General features: G+C 36.7%; 1 protein-coding gene across 6 annotated transcripts in view; it reads left to right on the top strand.

Annotated features, from left to right (window-relative positions):
• Positions 1-22,459, top strand: part of COL24A1 (collagen type XXIV alpha 1 chain) — a 421,092-nt gene that overhangs the window by 148,298 nt on the left and 250,335 nt on the right. For 5 of the 6 annotated variants that reach the window (XM_062191650.1, XM_062191654.1, XM_062191649.1 and 2 more), the window contains exon 21: positions 16,923-16,976. The exons of the other annotated variant lie outside the window; for it this stretch is intronic. In XM_062191650.1, the coding sequence (XP_062047634.1) occupies positions 16,923-16,976 (54 nt within the window). The remainder of the gene's footprint in view (positions 1-16,922; positions 16,977-22,459) is intronic. 6 annotated transcript variants of the gene reach the window in all.

Below are 22,459 nucleotides of genomic sequence, written 5' to 3'. Positions count from 1 at the left end.
TTTAAGAGTCTAAACTTATTTTGCCTTGTAGGGAGTATTCCAGTACATCCTTGACTACCAGGATCTTAAAATCTTCAGAGAATTTTCCAGCTCATGAATATTTCTAAGGTTTATATTTTGCCATCTGGAATGTGTCTTACTATGTCTTCCAATATACTAGCCATCTCTTGCTCATCTTTAATCAGCACAATACCTGTATCTAGTAGGTCAGAGTGATGGTCTGTAACATTCCCTGAAGATGCAAATCTCTTCAAACAATATTGTTAGGACAGAAGCAAGGGAACACAGGAAATCTGTAAGTGACTATTATCCATCCCACGTGAATGGGTTTTATTCTTCTTTAATTATTTGGGAAAATAATATATTTGCCAAATTAATGGCTATAAATCATTTATTAGAAAGCTTAGTGATCTTCTTTAACAATGATACTATATAGAACATAGCTACTGTAATTGGGCTGTGGTCATATATAGTCACTCTCTAGAATCTGATTTTCACAGGGGCCAGCCTGGCAAATTAAACAATGCTATGATAGGAACCACCACCGCTGTGTCTTACAGACCTTTAATGGTGGCACTAATGTCTGACATCGCACACAAAAACATCTTGACCGGGAGTCATGGAGATGTGAGTGAAAGATCCTTAAAACCCGAAGGTTTGTCTCTCAGAGCACTCCTGCCTTTTCGGCTTCCTTTCTAGGTAATCCCATTCTGTTCATCTAAAATAAGCCTTTGTGGTGATCTGTCACACATCAATAACTAAAAAAGAAAATGCTGAGGTGAATTACATTAGAACCTGACTTCAAAGAGCTTACATACAAGTCACAATATTCTGTTCATATGATGCCAAATCCTCTACTCTCTATATTTTGCAGGCATCAGCTTTGATCAGGTTTGAAAAATAAACAGCTGAAATACAGCTCATTCCTTGAACGTCTTGAATCATAAAATCCTTTAGAAAATTGTGAAATAATTAAGTCATAATTTTCCTAATGCTCCTGCTGTCTCCTTTTATGATCTTTCCCTCTTGGGCTTGAATTCTTATACATCTCATACAATCAATGAGCTCTTTTTCTCCCTATAATTTTCCCTTCCTAACAAAGCTTATTTATAAGAAAGGACCTGGCAAACATGTTCCATTCTGAACAGTAAATGACAAACAACTAACTGTAGTATATTCCCCCTTCAAGGATATTTACATTTCAGTACTGGGCAGAGGCCTGAAATTAGTGTACCGATTCTCTAAGTAGAATTGGGGTTAGCAGGGAAAAATTTGTGGTTGATGGGAACTTGAATATTCTTCAAACTAAACCCATACAATTGATCATCTTTTCAGCCAACAAGGCAGGAAAGAGCATCTAACATTTCTTGCTAATGTCTTATAGTCAGTAATCTCATTTTTTTGCAAGCAATGGTATAAGTAAAGTACTCTGACGTTTTTTGTCATAAATGCTAAGTATTTTCCTTTAGCAATTGAAGAAAACTGTTCATTATTATAGGCAATCTGAAAAAAATCTCACTTCAGACCACTTCAAAGTTCTTTCCCCCTGTTTATAATGTTTCACTTGCTCTAGAATAAGTATTAAACTGATGTAGCAACAAAGTAAATATATTTAAGCATTTAACTCTTTATAGAATTGATTTGTTAGTATTAGAGGTGTTCTAAGATAAAACATCACTTAAGACATAAAATACAGTATTTTCCATTCTGTTTTTTTTTTTCTGCATTTAATAAAAACACATGAAGAATGCTGCCCAGGAGTATTTTCCATTTCAGCACACTATTATCAATTGTGTGGACTTTCTCCACGCATCCTCCCAGTTCTGGCAGCCGACTATCATCCAATGTGGTAGTAAGATAGTTCGAGTGTTTGTTGATTCAGCTGTTAGCACCTCCTTTCATGCCCCCAGCTACAGAGATTGCAAATATTTGAATTTTGCATAATGTTTTTGGTAAGTGGGGCTATTGTTTATCACAAAAATGAGTCAAGATCACTAATCACAGAGATGCCAGAAGCAACCAAGAAGAAGAATGTCATTTCCATCAGGGTGGTCTTTATTAGAAACAGAAACTAAAGTTAGTTCAGAGCATTTGTTGCTATCGAGTAAAGTACTGCTTCTAAATGTCCATTTTAGCACTTCAGTGTACCTAACTGGAATTATCTGTCTGTCTGTCTGTCTGTCTATCTATCTATCTATGAAAGTTAGGGCTATAAAGAGGACAGGGAGAAAGGGTAAGGGGAGAGAGAGAGGTATTTCACATCTGCCAGTTCACTCCTCAACACACAACAACCGGGGTTGAGCCAGGCCAAAGCCATGAGCTAAGAGCTTCATCTAGGTCTCCCAAGTGGGTGGCAGGGATTCAAACACTTAGGCCATCTCATGCTGCTTTTCCCAGGTCAGTAGAAGTGAGCTGGATTCAAAATGGAGCAGCCAGAATATGAACCAGCAACCACATGGGATGCTGGTGTTGCAGGCAGTGGCTTTACTTGCCATGCCACAATACCAGCCCCATTTTGTTACTCTTTAGGACTTGGATTTGTTAAGCAATTTCATGCTTTTATTTGTCACTCAAAAAGCTCTGAAAGAGTACACGTGATAAAATCAGCAAATAAAAAAATTATTTGTTGAGTTCCTACTCTATGCAGACTATACCTAGTATTAAAAATGGGTCATATATAGAGATACTGAGTACTCAAAATTATTCAAACGTGTGTATGAGTGTATCAATGATTATCATACTTTTACCTCTAATACAATTCAAAATATGAGGCCAGCGCCGTGGCTCAACAGGCTAATCCTCCACTTAGCGGCGCCGGCACACCGGGTTCTAGTCCCAGTCGGGGCGCCAAATTCTGTCCCAGTTGCCCCTCTTCCAGGCCAGCTCTCTGCTATGACCCAGGAGTGCAGTGAGGGATGGCCCAAGTGCTTGGGCACTGCACCCCATGGGAGACCAGGAGAAGCACCTGGCTCCTGCCATCAGATCAGCGCTGTGCGCTGGCTGCAGCACGCCGGCCGCGGCGGCCATTGGAGGGTGAACCAACAGCAAAAGGAAGACCTTTCTCTCTGTCTCTCTCTCTCACTGTCCACTCTGCCTGTCAAAAAAAAAATTCAAAATATGAGCTTCACTGAACTTTATCTAGTGACAAGTTAAGTGAATAAATTGTTTTCTGTCTTGAGATCTTCAAGTCATTATAATTTACTACTTACCAAAAGTGATTCTCAAACACACTATAGCAATTACCTTTTTTACAGCTTTACTGAACTATAATTGACATATAACTGTATATATTTGTATTTAAATTTTATAACTGCATACTTCTTAAAATGTTTATTTATGTATTTATTTATTTGTAAGGCAGAGTGACAGAGAGAGATCTTCTATCTGCTGGTTCACTCCCTAAGTACCCACAACAGCCGAACTGACCAGGCTGAATCCAGGAACCTAGAACTTGATCCAGGTCTCCCATGTGGGCCATCATCTGCTGCCTATTCAGGGGACTCATTATCTGGAAACTGGATTGGAAATGGAGTAGTCAAGACTTGAACTTGTGCTCTGATATGGGAGACAGGACTTTCAAGCATTGTTCTAACCTGCTGTGTCACAATGCCTGTCCCAACTTAATAATTATGTGTCATGAAAGCATTACCAAAAATCAAGATATAGAAAAATTCCATAAAACTGAAAAATTTCCTTGTTTTTTTTTTAATGAAAGATTGGGAACAGTTTTTTTTATCAGTTTTTTTCATTTATTAAACTTTTATTTAATGAATATAAATTTCCAAAGTACAGCTTATGGGTTACAATGGCTTCGCCCCTCCCATAACTTCCCTCCCACCCGCAACCCTCCCCTTTCCCGCTCCCTCTTCCCTTCCATTCACATCAAGATTAATTTTCAATTCTCTTTATATACAGAAGATCAGTTTAGTATATATTAGGTAAAGATTTCAACAGTTTGCCCCCATATAGCAACACAAAGTGAAAAAAAATACTGTTGGAGTACTAGTTATAGCATTAAATAACAGTGTACAGCACATTAAAGACAGAGATCCTACATAATATTTTTTTAAAAAATTAATTAATTTTCTATGCCATTTCCAATTTAACACCAGGTTTTTTTTTTCATTTCCAATTATCTTTATATACAGAAGATCGATTCAGTATATAATTAGTAAAGATCTCATCAGTTTGTACCCACACAGAAACACAAAGTGTAAAAATACTGTTTCAGTACTAGTTATAGCATCACTGCACATTAGACAACACATTAAGGACAGATCCCACATGGGATGTAAGTACACAGTGACTCCTGTTGTTGACTTAACAATTTGACAGTCCTGTTCATGGCGTCAGTAATCTCCCTAGGCTCCAGTCATGAGTTGCCAGGGCTATGGAAGCCTTTAGAGTTCGCTGACTTTGATCTTATTCTGATAGGGTCACAGTCAAAGTGGAAGTTCTCTCCTCCCTTCAGAGAAAGGTACCTCCATCTTTGATGGCCCCGTTCTTCCCACTGGGATCTCACTCACAGAGATCTTTCATTTAGGTCTTCTTCTTTTTTTTCTTTTCCATGGTATCTTGGCTTTCCATGCCTACAATACTCTCATGGGCTCTTCAGCCAGATCCGAATGCCTTAAGGGCTGATTCTGAGGCCAGAGTGCTGTTTAGGGCATCTGCCATTCTATGAGTCTGCTGTGTATCCTGCTTCCCATGTTGGATCGCTCTCTCCCTTTTTGATTCTATCAGTTAGTATTAGCAGACACTAGTCTTGTTTGTGTGATCCCTTTGACTCTTAGACCTATCAGAGCCATCAATTGTGAACAGAATTGATCACTTGGACTAGTGAGATGGCATTGGTACATGCCACCTTGATGGGATTGTATTGGAATCCCCTGGCACATTTCTAAATCCACCATTTGGGGCAAGTCCGATTGAGCATGTCCCAAATTGTACATCTCCTCCCTCTATTTTTCCACTTTTGTATTTAACAGGGATCACTTTTCAGTTAAAATTTAAACACCTAAGAATAATTGTGTGTTAATTACAGAGTTCAACCACTAGTACTAGAACAACAACAACAACAAATATTAAAAAGGATAAAGTATTACATTGTACATCTAGAGTCAGGACAAGAGCTGATCAGGTCATTGTTTCTTATAGTGTCCATTTCACTTCAACAGGTTTCCCCTTTGGTGCTCAGTTGTCACCGATCAGGGAAAACAAATGATATTTGTCTCTTCAAAATACAATGAGGTTTCACCTCACCCCGGTTAGAATGGCTCACATTCAGAAAGCTACCAACAATAGATGCTGGAGAGGATGTGGGGAAAAGGGACACTAACCCACTGTTGGTGGGAATGCAAACTGGTTAAGCCACTATGGAAGTCAGTCTGGAGATTCCTCAGAAACCTGAATATAACCCTACCATACAACCCAGCCATCCCACTCCTTGGAATTTACCCAAAGGAAATTAATTTGGCTAATAAAAAAGCCATCTGCACATTAATGTTTATTGCAGCTCAGTTCGCAATAGCTAAGACCTGGAACCAACCCAAATGCCCATCAACAGTAGACTGGATAAAGAAATTATGGGACATGTACTCCATAGTACTATACAGCAGTAAGAAACAATGAAACCCAGTCATTTGCAACAAGATGGAGGAATCTGGAAAACATCATGCTGAGTGAATTAAACCAGTCCCAAAAATTTCCTTGTTTACCTTTGTAATCCTTTTCTGTCCTTTCCTCCTCCCTCCTCAGGCTAACCTTCATTTTGTCAATATAGAATATGCAAACCTAAATAGCAAATAATAGATAGGCTCATTTTAAAATAATACTTAATATAATTTTCTGTGGATTTCAGAAGAATCAAAGTGGACTTACTAATTACCTTTGTAAATTTCTTTGAAAGTGATTTCAAAAATACCATGACTACTATTTAAACATGGTCTTATTTGAATCTTATGGAATATTATTGTTCTGTTCTGTGAATTTTCTGTTAAGTTCTTAGAATTCTATACTTGGATAATTCAGTTATGCTGTATTTTCTGCTCAACTATTTAGTATTATGAAATGGAATATATATGAATAGCAATATTCAATTGCAAAATTTTCAACAAAATCATAATTCTTAAAATCTGGTTTGATGACTTTTTAGATCTAAAACAACAAAAAAAATATGAAAGAGAGCCAGGTACTTAGTTGGATTCTTTATTTTGCATATGTTTTTCCACATTTCATATTTTCTGTTTGTGGTTTTCTCAGAAGACAGAGAAGTTCCTTCATTTGCAATTTACATGCTGCCCTATGCTGAAGTTTAGTTTCTTTAGTGTACTGGGAAAGTAAATTTATTACTTTTCCCCTGTTAAATATTTTTTTTGGCAGTAGCTTTTGGATGGATTATTCTCACTCAGAAAGAGGCATTTTAATCTTTTTTTTTTTATTGCTTTCCTACTTGGACTGACCACATTACTGACATGCCATGTACTTGCATGAATGCTAGAGAACAAAACCTTCTGACTATAACCTGGGTCCCTGTTTCAAACCATATTCCCCCCTTACAAAATCTCTTAGCCTCTGGACTCATTCCTTTTTTCTTTGATTAAGTAAAGTTTCAATCCTGTTTGTAGAAACTCTGCTGGTTTTTCAGTTTTTATTTCATTCAGATGAAGTATAACTTTTGAAACTGCATCATTTACTCTATAAATCTTCAAGGAGAATTGATTTTTAATTTAGTTATCAAAATGTTCAAAATGTTAATCGCAGGTACTCTATGCCCAACACCAGACAGGTCTTTGCATAATACTACACTCTAGGAATCAATAATTTACATGTGTATTTTATAATTTTATCTTTTTTAATTTTTATATTTGAAATGACTTATTCCACGGTACTTTTTTCAAACTTATGAACTACACACAGGATGAATCTAAACAAAACCATTTCACATTCTTGTGTGTTTAACACACAGGGATATCAAATAAATAAGGATTGGAAATTTTCCATGACATTTGAGTGATCTACATAACAATCTTGTGTATTACAATGAGGTATTTTAAAGCCACACTAATAAAATACTGAAAAATTTGAATTTCACAAAATATTTATGTGCTTAGTTTTCATGCTATTACTATAATTCAGCATGTATTATATAAAAAATCGGAGCTCCACTGATTTTATCTTGAGACTAGTTCAATGAATAAATTCTATTTTCTCTCTAAAGGTCTTTGAATCATTAAAAACTGTTGCTTACCATAAGGCAAATGATTATCTAAAACATTCAATAGCGATTACCATTTTTATAGCTTTATTGGGATACAATTGACATATAATAAGATACTTATATTTAAATATTACAATTTGATCCTTATCACATATCTATAACCTGTGAAATCATACTGAGATCAAGATAATGAACACAGCTGTCAAACACAAATAACTCTAATTCTTCTTTAATCATCCCTCCCTTGTATTGCTTCTGCCCCTCCCTTTCCAGGCTACCTTTGATCTATTTTCTGTCCATATAACTTAATTTGCATCTTCTAAGTCTCTATAGATTTTGTTGGTTACAGTCTCATGATATAGTTCTGCACGTTTCTTGGTCCTAAGTATTTCTTACAAATTGGTAGTTACATTACTGAGATCGGATCCTGTTCTTGTTTGTGCTAAGACTGTGGGTGGTAGTCCATTCTTTCATCAGGAAGCCAACGTCTGGTTATCTCCTCTTTGTAATGTTGGTAACAGATGATACACACTGCCCAGATCCATTAGCTAATTTGCAGAATTGCAAAATGGAGGTTTTCTTGCTCTATCTTTGCTTTTCACTGATTGGCTGGAATGTATCTCATTTTCTGTTTAATTACCAGTGGTGCAGTTCATAAAGGAAAGGCAGAATAAATAGGTCCCCTTTCATTATCTAAACATGGACAACAGATGGAAGACTTCTCTATCTCTCTGTCTCTACCTCTCTGTGTAACTCTACCTTTCAAATAAATAATAAAAAAATCATTTAAAAAAACCTGTCAACCAAGAATACTGTACTATGCAAAGCTCTAATTTATGAACAAAGGTAAATAAAGACCTTCCATAACAAACAGAAATTGAAAGAATTTGTTACCACTTGTCTAGCCTTACGAAAGATGCTAAAGGATGTGCTTCACACAGAAACACAGAAAGATAATGATCATTATGAAAGAATGTGAAGGCAGAATACTCCCAGTAAAAGTTCAAAAGAAATTCAAAGTAAACAATAGGAATATTGATGGAAAAATCACAGAGCCAAGTTATTACTTATCAGTAGTCACCTTGAATGCAAATGACCTAAACTCTCTAGGTAAAAGGTACAGACTGGCTGAATGGATTAAAAAGCAAGGCACATCTATTTGCTGCAAAAAATAAACACATCTCACCAACAAAAATTCTGCAGACTGAAAGTGAAAGGATGCAAAAAGATTTTCCATGCTGACAGAAACTAAAAGTGAGGTGGTGTTGCCATCCTAATATCAGACAAAATAGACCTTAACATAAAAAAATGGTAAAAGAGATGAAGAAGGACACTATGTAATGATTAAGGCATCAGTTCAACAGGAAGGTGTGCCTATATTAAATGAATGTGCATCCAGTCACAGAGCACTGACTATTTGAAAGAAATGTTAGTGGATATAAAGGGAGAAATAGACTCCAATACAATAGTAATGGGGGACTTCAATACCCCACTTTCATCAATACACTGATCAACTAGCCAGAAAATGAGCAAGGAAATAACAGAGTTAATTAACACTATAGACCAAATGGGCCTAACATTTTACCACACAGTTACAGAATACAAATTGTTCTCATCAGTGCCTGGAACTTTCTCTTAGATAGACCATATGCTAGGCTATAAAGCAAGTCTCAGGAATTTCAAAGAAAATTCGAAATAATACCATGCATGTTCTCTGACCACAATGGAATAAAGCAGGAAATCAATAATTCAAGAATCTCTGGGTCATATGCAAACACATGGAGACTGAACAGCATGGTCCTGAATGAACAGTGGATTGTCATAGAAGAAATCAAAAGAGAAATAAAAAATTTATGTAAACAAATGAAGATGACAGTACATCATATCAAGACTTATGGGATACAGCAAAAGCAGTGTAAATGGGAAGGTTTTGGCATTTGGGGTCTACATGAAGAAATTGGAAAATACCAAATAAATAGGCTATCAATGTGTCTCAAGGACCTGGAAAATCAATAGCCAACCAAACCCAAATTTATTAGGAGTAAATGAATAATTAAAATTAGAGAAGAAATTAACAAAATTGCAACTCCTCCACAAATAAAAAAGATCAGTGAAATGAAGAGCTAGTTTTTTGAAAAAATAAATAATATTGATATGCCATTGGTGCAAAACCAAAAAAAAATTGGATGAGAGAGAAGATCTAAAACAATAATATAAGAGATGAAATAGGAAATGTAACAACAGACACCATAGAATTAAGAAGAATCATCAGAAATTACTACAAAGAGCTGTATGCCAACAAATTGGTAAACCTGGAAGAAATGGATAGATTCCTAGAAACATACAACATACCTAAATTGAGTCATGAATATATAGAAAACCTGAACAGTGAATAACTAAGAAGGTGATTGTATCCGTAATAGATAATCTCCCAACAAAGAAAAGCCCAGGATTGCATGGCTTCACTGCTGAATTCTACCAGACATTTAAAGAATTAATTCCAGTTCTCAGGCTATTCAAAAATAATTGAAAAGGCGAGAATCCTCTCAAACTCTTATGAAACCTGGATCACCTTAATTCCTAAGCCAGAAAAAGATGCAACAGAGAAAGAGAACTATAGACCAATATCCCTGACATAGATGCAAAAATCCTCAACAAAATATTAGCTAATCAAATTGAACAACATATCAGAAAGATCATTCACTCAGACCAAGAGGGATGCATCCCTGGTATGCAGGGATGGTTCAATATTTAACAATCAATAAATGTGATACATCACATTAACAAACTGAAGAATAAGAATCCTATGGTTATCTCAGTAGATGCAGAGAAAGCATTTGATAAAATATTCTAACATCCTTTCATGATGAAAACCTTAAGCAAACTGGTAATAGAAGGAACATTCCCCAACACAATCAAGGCAATATATGACCTACTCGAGGCCATAATAATAATAATTATTGAATGGAGAAAAGCTGGAAGCATTCCCCATAAGATCTGGAACCATACAAGGATGCCCTCACTCACCATTGCTATTTAATATAGTCCTGAAAGTTTTGCCAGAGCCTTTAGGCAAGAAAAAGATATCAAAGGAAAACATTTTGGAAAAGGAGGAAATCAAACTATTCCTATTTGCAGATGATGTGATTATATATATATATAGGGGATCCAAAAGACTCCATTAAGGGACTGTTGAACTCTTAAAAGAGTTTGGTAAAGTGGCAGGATATAAATTCAACGCACAAAAATCAGTAACTTTTGAATACACAGACAATGTCATGTCTGAGAATGAACTTTTAAGGTTACTCCAATTCACAGTAGCTCATGAAATAATTAAATATGTTGAAATAAATTTAACAAAGGATGTCAAAAATCTCTACAAAGAAAATTATAACACACTAAATAAACAAATAGAAGAAGACTTAAAAGATGGAAAAATCTTTCATGTTCATGGATTGGAAGAATCAACATCATCAAAATGTCCATACTGCCAAAAGCAGTCTACAGATTCAGTGCAATACCAGACAAAATACCAGATCTATAAAAAAAGATGCTAAAATTGATATGGGAATACAAGAGACACTGAATAGCTAAAACAATCTTATAAACAAGAATAAAGCTGGAAGCATCAAAATACCTGGTTTCAAGACATATGACAGAGCGATTATAATCAAAATAGCCTGGTACTGGCACAAAAAACAGACTTGTAGATCAATGGAGCACAATCAAAACTCCAGAAATCAATCCATGCATCTATAAGCAACTTATCTTTGACAAAGGAGCTAAAATCAATCCCTGGAACAAGGAAACTCTCATCAACAAATGGTGCTGGGGAACCAGGATCTTCATATGCAGAAACATGAAGCTAGACTCCTCCCTTTCACCTTTCAGAAAAATCCACTCAGAGTGGATCAAGGACCTAAATCTACACACCAATACCATCAAATTACTAGAGAACATTAGGTAAACTCTCAAGACATTGGCATAGACAAAGAGATATTGAAAAGATCCCAGAAGTACAGGCAAAGCCAAAATTGACAAATGGGATTACATCAAGCTGAGAAATTTCTGCTCTGTAAAAGAAACAGCATAGTGAAGAGGCAATCCACAGAATGAGAGAAAATCTTTGCAAACTATGTAGTTGATAAAGGGTGAACATCTAGAATCTATAAAACTCAAGAAGTTCAACAACAGCAAAACAATCCACTTAAGAAATGAGCAAAGGATTTGAACAGGCATTTTATCAAGAGAGGAAATTCAAATTATCAACAGACACTGGAGAAAATGCTCAGGCTCACTAGCCATCAAGGAAATGCAAATCAAAACTACAATGAGATTTCACCTCACTCCAGTTAGAATTGCTCTCACACAGAAATCAACTAACAACAAATGCTCACAAGGAAGTGGGAGAAAGGTACCTGGTCCACTGTTAGTGGGAATGTAAACTGGTCAGCCACTATGGAAGACAGTTTGGAGATAGCTCAGAAATCTGAATATATATCTACTTCATGATCCAGTCATCCCACTCCTGAGAATTTATCCAAATCAAAAGAAATCACTCCTGTGTTCATTGCAGCATAATTCACAATAGCTAAGATGTGGAATCAACCCAGTAGCCCATCAGCTGTTGACTGGATAAATAAATTATGGTAAATATACACTATGGAGTACTACTCAGGTGTAAAAAAAAAAAAAAAAACAAAATCCTGTCTTTTGCCACAAGATGGACACAACTGAATACCATTATACTTAGTGAAAAAAGCCAGTCCCAAAAAGACAGATATCATATGTTTTCCCTGATCCAAAGTAACGAACAGAGTACCTGAAATGTAATATATTGACATGAAATAGACATTTTGAGATTTTGATGATTGCTTATAGCCCATGTCTCTTCTGTTGAGGAATGGTGGGGTTTTTTTTTTTGTTGTTGTTGTTGTTGTAGTTTCTTTTTTTTCTCTTCATACTACTTGTTGAAGTCTTTTCCTTAGAGTATGGATAACTATAATCATTAAGTATACTGAAAATAGATCTTTGTAAAAATTAAGAGTAGGCAGACTCATAGGATGGCAGATGTCCTAAACAACACTCTGGCCTCAGAATCAGCCCTCAAGGCATTCAGATCTGGCTGAAGAGCCCATGAGAGTATAGCAGGCATGGAAAGCCAAGATATCATGGAAAAAAAAAAAAAAAGACCTAAATGAATGATCTCTGTGAGTGAGATCCCAGTGGAAAGAACGGGGACATCAAAGAAGGAGGTACCCTTCTCCGAAGGGAGGAGAGAACTTCCACTTTGACTATGACCCTATCAGAATAAGATCAAAGTCAGCGAACTCTAAAGGCTTCCATAGCCCTGGAAACTCATGACTAGAGCCTAGGGAGATTACTGACGCCATGAACAGGAGTGTCAAATTGTTAAATCAGCAACAGGAGTCACTGTGTACTTACATCCCATGTGGGATCTGTCCCTAATGTGTCGTCTAAAGCCAAGTGATGCTATAACTAGTACTGAAACAGTATTTTTATACTTTGCGTTTCTGTGTGGGCACAAACTGATGAGGTCTTTACTAATTATATACTGAAGTGATCTTCTGTATATAAAGAGAATTAGAAATGAAAAAAAAAAAACCAACCTGGTGTTAAATTGGAAATGGCATAGAAAATTAATTAATTTTTTAAAAAAATATTATGTAGGATCTCTGTCTTTAATGTGCTGTACATTGCTATTTAATGCTATAATTAGTAATCCAATGGTAGTTTTTTCACTTTATGTTGCTATATGGGCAAAATGTTGAAATCTTTACCTAATATATACTAAACTGATCTTCTGTATACAAAGAGAATTGAAAATGAATCTTTACATGAATGGAAGGGGAAAGGGAGCGGGAAAGGGGAGGGTTGCGGGCGGGAGGGAAGTTATGGGAGGGGGGAAGCCATTGTAACCCATAAGCTATACTTTGGAAATTTATATTCATTAAATAAAAGTTTAATAATAAAAAAAAATAAAAATAAAAAATAAAAAAAAATTAAGAGTAGGAATGCGAGGCAGGGGAAGGTTTGGAGCATGGGTAGGATGGTGGGTAGGGTGGGAAGTGTTACTATGTTCCTAAATCTGTGTATATGAAATATATGAAACTTGTATAACTTAAATAAAATTTTAAAAATGCATTCAAGGAAGTTATATCTGATAAGTAAAATACACAATGTTATATCTGATAAGTAAAATACACAATGTTAAGTTACCTTGTAGTTAACTAGGTTGGTATAGAAATTCTAGAAGAAAAGGAAAAGAAAAAGAAGGGAAAATAAATATTCAGATGTGATGTACAGCCTTTTGGCTTGTAAACTTGTGGATAGAAGTAATATTTATTCAGTAGTGAACACAGGATGAGGGAGAAGCATTACAGGAAATTTGATGAACTCAATTTTGAACAAGTAGCTACTATTACTGTAGAAATTAAAACCAAAGGGTCCACAGGGATTGTCCCCACTCTAAACATACTAACAAAGGATGTGTTCAAGAAAAAGAGTAGCAAATTTTAGAAAAACGATTTTAATTTTTTTAATTGCATATGTACAAATACTAACAAAGGTGAATCTGATTCCCCTTAATTAGTAAAGCGATCAAAAAGTCTGTATTAAACATAACTGTCTTAAACTATTCCAGAACTTGTGGAAGTCTAACCCTGCGATCAGTCTTTCCATTACAACTGTCTTTTCTTTTGCCAGAAATGTTCCTGAGTTATATTTCTGTCCTCAGAATCCAAGTTTTAAATCTGGCATTCAATCTGTCATGGCATTTCTGTCCTAATCCAATCAGATGAGTTGGTATCACTTTCTTCTTATTTTTCTTTCCAGAATGAGTATCCCAGAATCATCCTTGCTTTTCTGTGTCACTTGTTGAGATCTTGATTCCCATAATATTTACATTTCCACTGACATACCTCTTCTTGCTGACATTCACATTTTAATTTCAGTCTTCTTTACTCTTATAGATGCTGTTTCTTATGCTTGTATTACTTTGTTTCCTTGAACCAGCATCAATGGAAAACACTACAATAGCTTAATTTGTGACGAAAGCAGTGCACATCAAACTGCAGTTATTAGCTTAATATCTTTATTATTTGTTCATGACAAATCACATTCATATTCATTGTTTCAACAAAAACTCTGATGTAACCATTTGAGAGCCACGTTCTACTCTTTCTCCAAACAGATTTTCTTTAACACTTGTTCCATTTCTTTCTTGAGCCAACTGTTATAGACTGTGACTATAATTTCCAAAAATGCAAAATGATTCTCATTCAAAAGTAAAATATACATGGGCCAAAGATTTTATTCGACTCATTAATTAATGGGAAGACTAGCAAGATGTTGAGTTCAGTAGCATTTGAAAGCTAAGTATAAAATAATTAAATATGAGATGTTAGAATAGGATAGTTGGATTAGATACAAATTTATTTAGCCTTAATCTTTGAGGTTTTTCTTCTTTAACCAAACATAAGTAGTTTGTATCTGAAGTCTAATATAAATATACAGGTTGGGGAAAGGCATTGGGCCTAGTGCTTTAATGCTGCTTGAAATGCTCACATCCCATATTAAAGTGTTTGAGTTCTAGCTCTGCTCCAGGTTCCAGCTTTCTGTTAATATGTACTCTGGGCAGCAGAAAGTGATAGCTCCAGTGATTTCTGGCTGCTGTGCACCCGGGAGAACAGGATTGAGTGCCTAACCCTTGTCTTCTCCTCAGGCAAGAACTATTGTAGATACTGGGGAGTGGACCACTGGGTAGGACCTAAATCTTTCTGCCTGTCAAATAATAATTTTTTTTTTGACAGGCAGAGTGGATAGCGAGAGAGAGAAAGACAGAGAGAAAGGTTTTCCTTTGCCATTGGTTCACCCTCCAATGGCTGCTGCCACCGGCGCATCTCGCTGATCCGAAGCCAGGAACCAGGTACTTCTCCTGGTCTCCCATGCGGGTGCAGGGCCCAAGGACTTGGGCCATCCTCCACTGCCTTCCCGGGCCATAGCAGAGAGCTGGCCTGGAAGAGGGGCAACCGGGATAGAATCCGGTGCTCCAACCGGGACTAGAACTGGGTGTGCCGGTACCGCAAGGTGGAGGATTAGCCTGTTAAGCCATGGCGCCAGCCAATTTTTTTTAAATCTACAAATTAACTTGTAGTTAATAAATAATGAATCTAACAGAATACATTCATCTAAATCTGGGTGGCTCAGTGTCCTGCACACTATTGAAAAGTGGTGTCACATACCTTTTTGCCTTATTTCCAAGTTAAAGATAATTTTTAGTAAGACTTCCACCCTCTTGGACTGGACTAGATAGTTTTCTTTGGGTTTGTGGATTGTTTGTGAATAACTAATGAAGTAATTTCAATTTTAGTACACTTTGTAAATTTCATATTTCAATGTTAACAACTGCCAAACAATGTTTAAGATTACATTTATGAAACTATATTTTCCCAGACTATCGGGTCAATGCCATCTCACTAGTCCAAGTGATCAATTTTAGTTCACAATTGATCACACTGATAGGTCTAAGAGTCAAAGGGATCACACAAACAAGGCTAGTGTCTGCTAATACTAACTGATAGAATCAAAAAGGGAGAGAAGGATCCAACATGGGAAGCAGGATACACAGCAGACTCAAAGAATGGCAGATGTCCTAAACAACACTCTGACCTCAGAATCAGCCCTTAAGGCATTCGGATCTGGCTCAAGAGCCCATGAGAGTATTGTAGGCATGGAAAGCCAAGATACCATGGAAAAGAAAAAAAAGAAGAAGACCTAAATGAAAGATCTCTGTGAGTGAGATCCCAGTGGAAAGAACGGGGCCATCAAAGAAGGAGGTACCTTTCTCTGAAGGGAGGAGAGAACTTCCACTTTGACTGTGACCCTATCGGAATAAGATCAAAGTCGGCGAACTCTAAAGGCTTCCATAGCCCTGGCAACTCATGACTGGAGCCTAGGGAGATTACTGACACCATGAACAGGAGTGTCAAATTGTTAAGTCAGCAACAGGAGTCACTGTGTACTTACATCCCATGTGGGATCTGTCCTTAATGTGTTGTCTAATGTGCAGTGATGCTATAACTAGTACTGAAACAGTATTTCTACACTTTGTGTTTCTGTGTGGGTACAAACTGATGAGATCTTTACTAATTATATACTGAATCGATCTTCTGTATATAAAGATAATTGGAAATGAAAAAAAAAAAACCTGGTGTTAAATTGGAAATGGCATAGAAAATTAATTAATTTTTTAAAAAAATATTATGTAGGATCTCTGTCTTTAATGTGCTGTACACTGTTATTTAATGCTATAACCAGTACTCCAACAGTATTTTTTTCACTTTGTGTTGCTATATGGGGCAAACTGTTGAAATCTTTACCTAATATATACTAAACTGATCTTCTGTATATAAAGAGAATTGAAAATGAATCTTGATGTGAATGGAAGGGGAGAGGGAGCAGAAAAGGGGGTGCGAGGGAAATTATGGGAGGGGAGAAGCCATTGTAACCCATAAGCTGTACTTTGGAAATTTATATTCATTAAATAAAAGTTTAATAAAAAAAGATTACATTTATGAAAAGTATATATTGCATGAATGAAAATCAAAGGAAATTTTGTATGATTAATATACTTTAAGTGAGTTGCTATGGAATAAACTGTTGAAATTTTTATATTCCCTAGGGTTTTCCAGGAGATATTGGGATTCCTGGACAAAATGGCCCTGAAGGACCAAAGGTAAAAAAAAAATATAAATATCTAGAGTTTTCTTATCTCAATTCTCAGAAAATGGGAAAAAAAATCTTAGGAATATCTGAATATTTCAGGGTATTTTTTCTTTAGCTGTCTCAAATACATGTAATAAACTTCTTTCAGAGTTCAGAATTAAGTAATTGAAAATTATTTTCCTGGTTTTGTATAGACTTACATAGGGGTGATTCTGTTTGCAAAGCATATAAATCACCCAAAAAGAGTTTCTTGGAAGTGATAGGGAGAAAAACCCACCAACTATGAAAAGACAGAACTTATAGTAAATGGATGAGAATTTTTCTGTTCACTCAAACTATTTAGAGTCCATGAAATAGCTACTGAATACAATGAAAGAAAGTCCGCAGTTTTTTGGAACCTCTTCCTAGCACAAAATGTGTGAACAAAGCAAAGCATTTTTATCTTCTTTGATTATTGTAGCATGTGGATACTAGGAATTATTCATAACAAAATTTTGAATGCTATGCTTTGCCCTGTAGAGTGGCATATAGGTTGGGTATTATAAGCAAATAAGTACTATGAATAAAGACATGGGATGATGAAATCACCTGAACTTTAGAGAATTGGCAAGTTATGAAATATAGATGCTGTGGAAGATAACAGTGTGAGTAGATAAGGAAATGATAGATAAAGCTACGGAGGATTTCAACAATAACTGTTAGTATACTACAGTGTCAGAAGTGCAGTACTATAGTACGTATTTTACAAACATCACATTTAACTTTTGCAGAAGCATGCTAAGGTAGGTGTTATATCATTTTATAAATGGTTAAGTAGGAGATGACACTGTGGCAGAGCGGGTTAAGCTTCCAACTACAATGCCAGCATCCCATGTGGGCACCAGTTTGAATCCCAGCAGCTCCACCTCCAATCCAGCCTACTACTAATACACCTGGGAAAGCAGCAGAGGACGTTTCAAGTGGTTGGGCCCCTGAAGCCACGTGGGAGACCTGGAAGAAGCTCCTGGCTCCCAGATTTGGCCTGTGGATGTAAGATATCTGTGTGTCTCTCCCTCTCACTCTCTGTATCTCTGCCTTTCAAAGAAATAAATATTTTAAAAAGTAATAGATGGTTAAATAATGCACTGAAAAACACATAACCATCACATGACATAGGCAGGATTCTAACACATATGTGTTCTCAAAGTCTGAGACCTTAACCATTCATTCAATTTCAGGATTAAATTGTTGAGAGCATTCAGGAAAATGCTGAATGGTTTCTCCATTATCTATCATGAATGGATATTTGAATCAAAGATATTTTAATAGTAAAATCCTAGATGGCTTATGTTTTAAAAGATGGAACTTATGCCATTGTGGAGGATGGTTTAAAGAAAGAAATAAGAAAGGCCTGAGTCCGGACCTCATTTATTCAGCAGATAGTCATTGACTGCCTCAGATGTGACATCCTTTGTGCTAAGCTGTAGGGCTACTAAGATGAAAGATTCTTATCCCTAATTTCAAAATACTTAAAGTCTTGAGAAAGCTATATGGGAAAACTTTTATAGTTGTCCCAATGAATAATTGATAATATGTAATATCGTGAGAACACAAGTTTATGGGAACACCAACTTTGCAGGGATGGTAGCACTTGAAATGACACGATGAGTACAAATATGCAAAGTAGACAAGTGAGATATATGGCACTCAAGGAAAGGGAACATGAAAAAATGAAGGTACAACATTTGGAAAGTAATTATACTAAAAATTATCCATTGTTTATCTGAAATTAAAGTTTAACAGAGTATTCTGGTATTTTTTTTAAATCTGGAAAAACTACAAACTTAGCCCTATATGCAGTAATGTTTTCTTCTTCCTTCTGTGTCCATATAATTATTCTTCTGTCCATGTTCCACATCAGATCCTCTGCTGACTTTTGAACAAACCCGTGCCATCTATTTTCACCTTTATCTCCATCTCTCCTTTGACTAAAAATTTCCCCTTTGCCCTGAAAGCCATTATTATTCAAAATATGTTATAGTGTAGGCCCTGTTTATGTTTTATCAAAGTTGGTGTAACAGACCTCTAATTGTTCTTCTTGCCTCCATCTGGCAGTCTGGTAGATGCCTCACCTCTACTGCCAAGCTGCTGATGCAGTTATCTTTGTGAAATACAAATGTCATCATGTCACTCTTGTACATAAATCTCTAGTAATCTTCACAGATTTCTGGTTAAGGCTTGTCCTTTTCTTCTGTTTATACAAGGTTCTTTCTGACCTAAACATTTTTCTATAATTCTATTGTCATATAGTCAGCATCTACCATCATTCTTTCAAAATTGTCATAGCCAAACCATTTAGGATATCACACCATGCCATACTTGTTCAAATCCCATTGCTTCTTGTATGCTGGTGTTTTTTTTTTTCAAGGATTTATTTATTTATTTGAAAGGCAGAGTTACAGAGAGAGGGAGAGACACTGAGGGATGGAAGGGAGGGAGGGAAATAGAGAGAGGGGGAGAGAGAGAGAGAGAGAGAGAGAGAGAGAGAGAAATCTTCATCCTCTGGTTCACTCCCCAAATGGCTGCAATGGCAGGAACTGGGCCAAACTGAAGCCAGAAGCCAGGAACTTAGTATGTGTCTCTCACATAGTTGGCAGGTACCCAAGTACTTGGGGCTATCTCCCACTGCTTTCTCAGGTACATTAGCAGGGAGCTGGATTGGAAGTAGAGCAACCGGTGCTCGTATGGAATGTTGATGCTTCAGGCAGAGGCTTTACCCAATATGCCACAGTGCTGACCCTTGTATGCTGGGTTTTTGTGTGGTTATTCACTATACTACAGTACCTTATTAATTTATCTGACATCTATACAGCCCATATCAGTTCAGGAAGCATCCTCTGTTCCTCCCAAATCTAACTGAAAAATTGTTTCCCTGTATTCCTAGAAAAAAAATTTATCAAGCACCTATCTCTTTATATTGTAACTTCTGATGTCATATCAGTATTATTGTTAAGCTATAAGCTTTTTGAGAGAAGGGAGATTAATTGATTTTATACATGTCACAGTTACCAGAATAATATGCATAGCCTATAATAAGAACTCAACAAATCCTGGTTGAGTGGTTGATTTCATTGAATGAGTGCAGTTAAAAGTTATTTTGGAAATGGAAAAACTTCAGGTTGGTAGCTAGTTATGCGAAAGTGATGGAAGAAAGAAAAGTTAAAGGTGAAACTGAGACTATGACTTGGGTTATTGAGGACAGTGAAATTAAATAGGAAATTTAAATAGGGAACTCAGGAGAAGGAGTATATTTGGAAGACAGGAAAGTCAAGAAATATCATTCCTGGATGAGGTTACAATTTAGTGAGAGAGAAAAAAATATTTATCAGAAAATCAAGAAGTTCTGTGTAAAAGAATAAAGTGGAGCAATGGTTCTGTAAGAAAATAGGAAGGGGCCAGCACTGTGGTGTATTGGGTAAAGCTGCTGCCTGCAGTGTCAGCATCCCATATGGGCACTGGTTCGGGTCCCAGCCGCTCCACTTCCCATCCAGCTCTCTGCTATGGCCTGGGAAAGCAGTGGAAGATGGCCCAAGTCCTTGGGTCCCTGCACCCATGTGGGAGACCCCGAAGAAGCCCTTGGCTCCTGGCTTCAGATGGTGCACGCTGGCTGTTGCGGCCAATTGGCGAGTGAACCAGCAGATGGAAAACCTCTCTCTCTCTCTCTCTCTCTCTCTCTCTCTCTGCCTCTCCTCTCTCTGTGTAACTCTGACTTTCAAATAAATAAATAAATATTTTTTAAAAAGAAAGTAGGAAATACTTCAGGAGGGTGGAGTCACTGAGCTTACAATGCTTTTAAGTATGCACATCATACTACATACATAGAACTATACTAGTATAGAACTAGCTTTCAAAATTTTTTTCAGTTTGAAGATTCTGTTTCTTTTTAAATTTTGTCAAGAAAAAAAAATCACAGTGCTGAAGAAAGACAACTATGGTTACAAAGTGATCTTTAGATTTCCTTCTCACTATTTCTATTAGTCTTTTATTTATTTATTTGACAGGTAGAGTGGACAGTGAGAGAGACAGAGAGAAAGGTCTTCCTTTGCCGTTGGTTCACCCCCCAATGGCCGCTGCAGCCAGAGCGCTGCGGCCGGCGCACCGTGCTGATCCGAAGCCAGGAGCCAGGTGCTTCTCCTTGTCTCCCATGCAGGTGCAGGGCCCAAGGACTTTGGGCCATCCTCCACTGCACTCCTGGGCCATAGCAGAGAGCTGGACTGGAAGAGGAGCAACCGGAACACAATCCGGTGCCCTGACCGGGACTAGAATCCAGTGTGCTGGCACTGCAGGCAGAGGATTAGCCTAGTGAGCCATGGCACCTGCCAACTTCTATTAGTCTTAAAACTAGAATACTAAAACTAGATCAAAAGCCTGAAAGCTACACATTTTAATGAGAACCGTGGTTTATTTTCTGATAGATATTACTGTGTAGATTACTTCATTTAAATTTATTCATTAAACATGAGCTTATAGATTCAGCAGCACCAACAAAGTGAAACTAGTTGTTTTATACATGTTACTGTCATAGAAGGGATGATTTTATTGAAAGATACAGGAAATTTAAAAGAAGACTGAAGATTTTATGTTTTGAGAGTTGAGAAGGATCTGATTCTGTCTTCTTGATCCTTCCAGTTTGCCTGGAAATTGTTTCTAGACACAAAGCCCAACACTTCAGTTTGTTGTTTGTTTTTTTTTTGTTGTTGTTGTTTTTTTAAGATTTATTTATTTGAAAGTCAGACTTACAGAGAGAGAAGCAGATGGAGAGACAGAGAAAGATCTTCCATCCTCTAGTTCACTCCCCAAATGGCCACAAAGACTGGGTCTGGGCAGATCGAAGCCAGGAACCAGGTGCTTCTTCCAGGTCTCCTACATGTGTGCAGGAGCCCAAGCACTTGGACCATCTTCCACTACTTTTCCAGGCACATTAACAGGGAGCTGAAGTGGAGCAGCAAGTACTCCAAACGGTGCCCATATAAAATGCTAGGATTGCAGGTAGCAGCTACCCCACAGCATCAGCCCCAGTACTGACTCTTTTAACTTGAAAGATGTGTTTCTTTAACTATATATGGTATATTATAGAAGCATCTTAAAACTTTTCTTTATTTTCATAGACATGTATCACTTGGAAATTAGGGATAATATAAACTTAAAAAGTTCTATTGTGCTTATATAGCTTAGTTAGCAAGAAAATCAGGTGCACTGTTTTGAAATATATGACTACCCAATTTGCAAACAAATTGGGTTCTTTGCAGAGAAAGCACAATTCTAAAGTAGCCTTTCATTTTTCTGCCAGTTGACTAAAAAAATACCTCAAACTAAGATTGGATACATGTGTTAATTATTCCACTCATTGTGTAATTGTGTATATGTGTATATTTGTATATAAGAAACAAAGCATACTTTAGTAAACCTTTTTTTTCTGTTGTTATGTTTTGACAGACAGAATGGATAGTGAGA

Source organism: Lepus europaeus, chromosome 5 (genome assembly GCF_033115175.1).
Source record: "Lepus europaeus isolate LE1 chromosome 5, mLepTim1.pri, whole genome shotgun sequence".
In the NCBI taxonomy this organism is placed as follows: Eukaryota; Metazoa; Chordata; class Mammalia; order Lagomorpha; family Leporidae; genus Lepus; species Lepus europaeus.
Note: the sequence above shows the minus strand (reverse complement) of the source record. Positions and strands in the feature narration are given on the sequence as shown.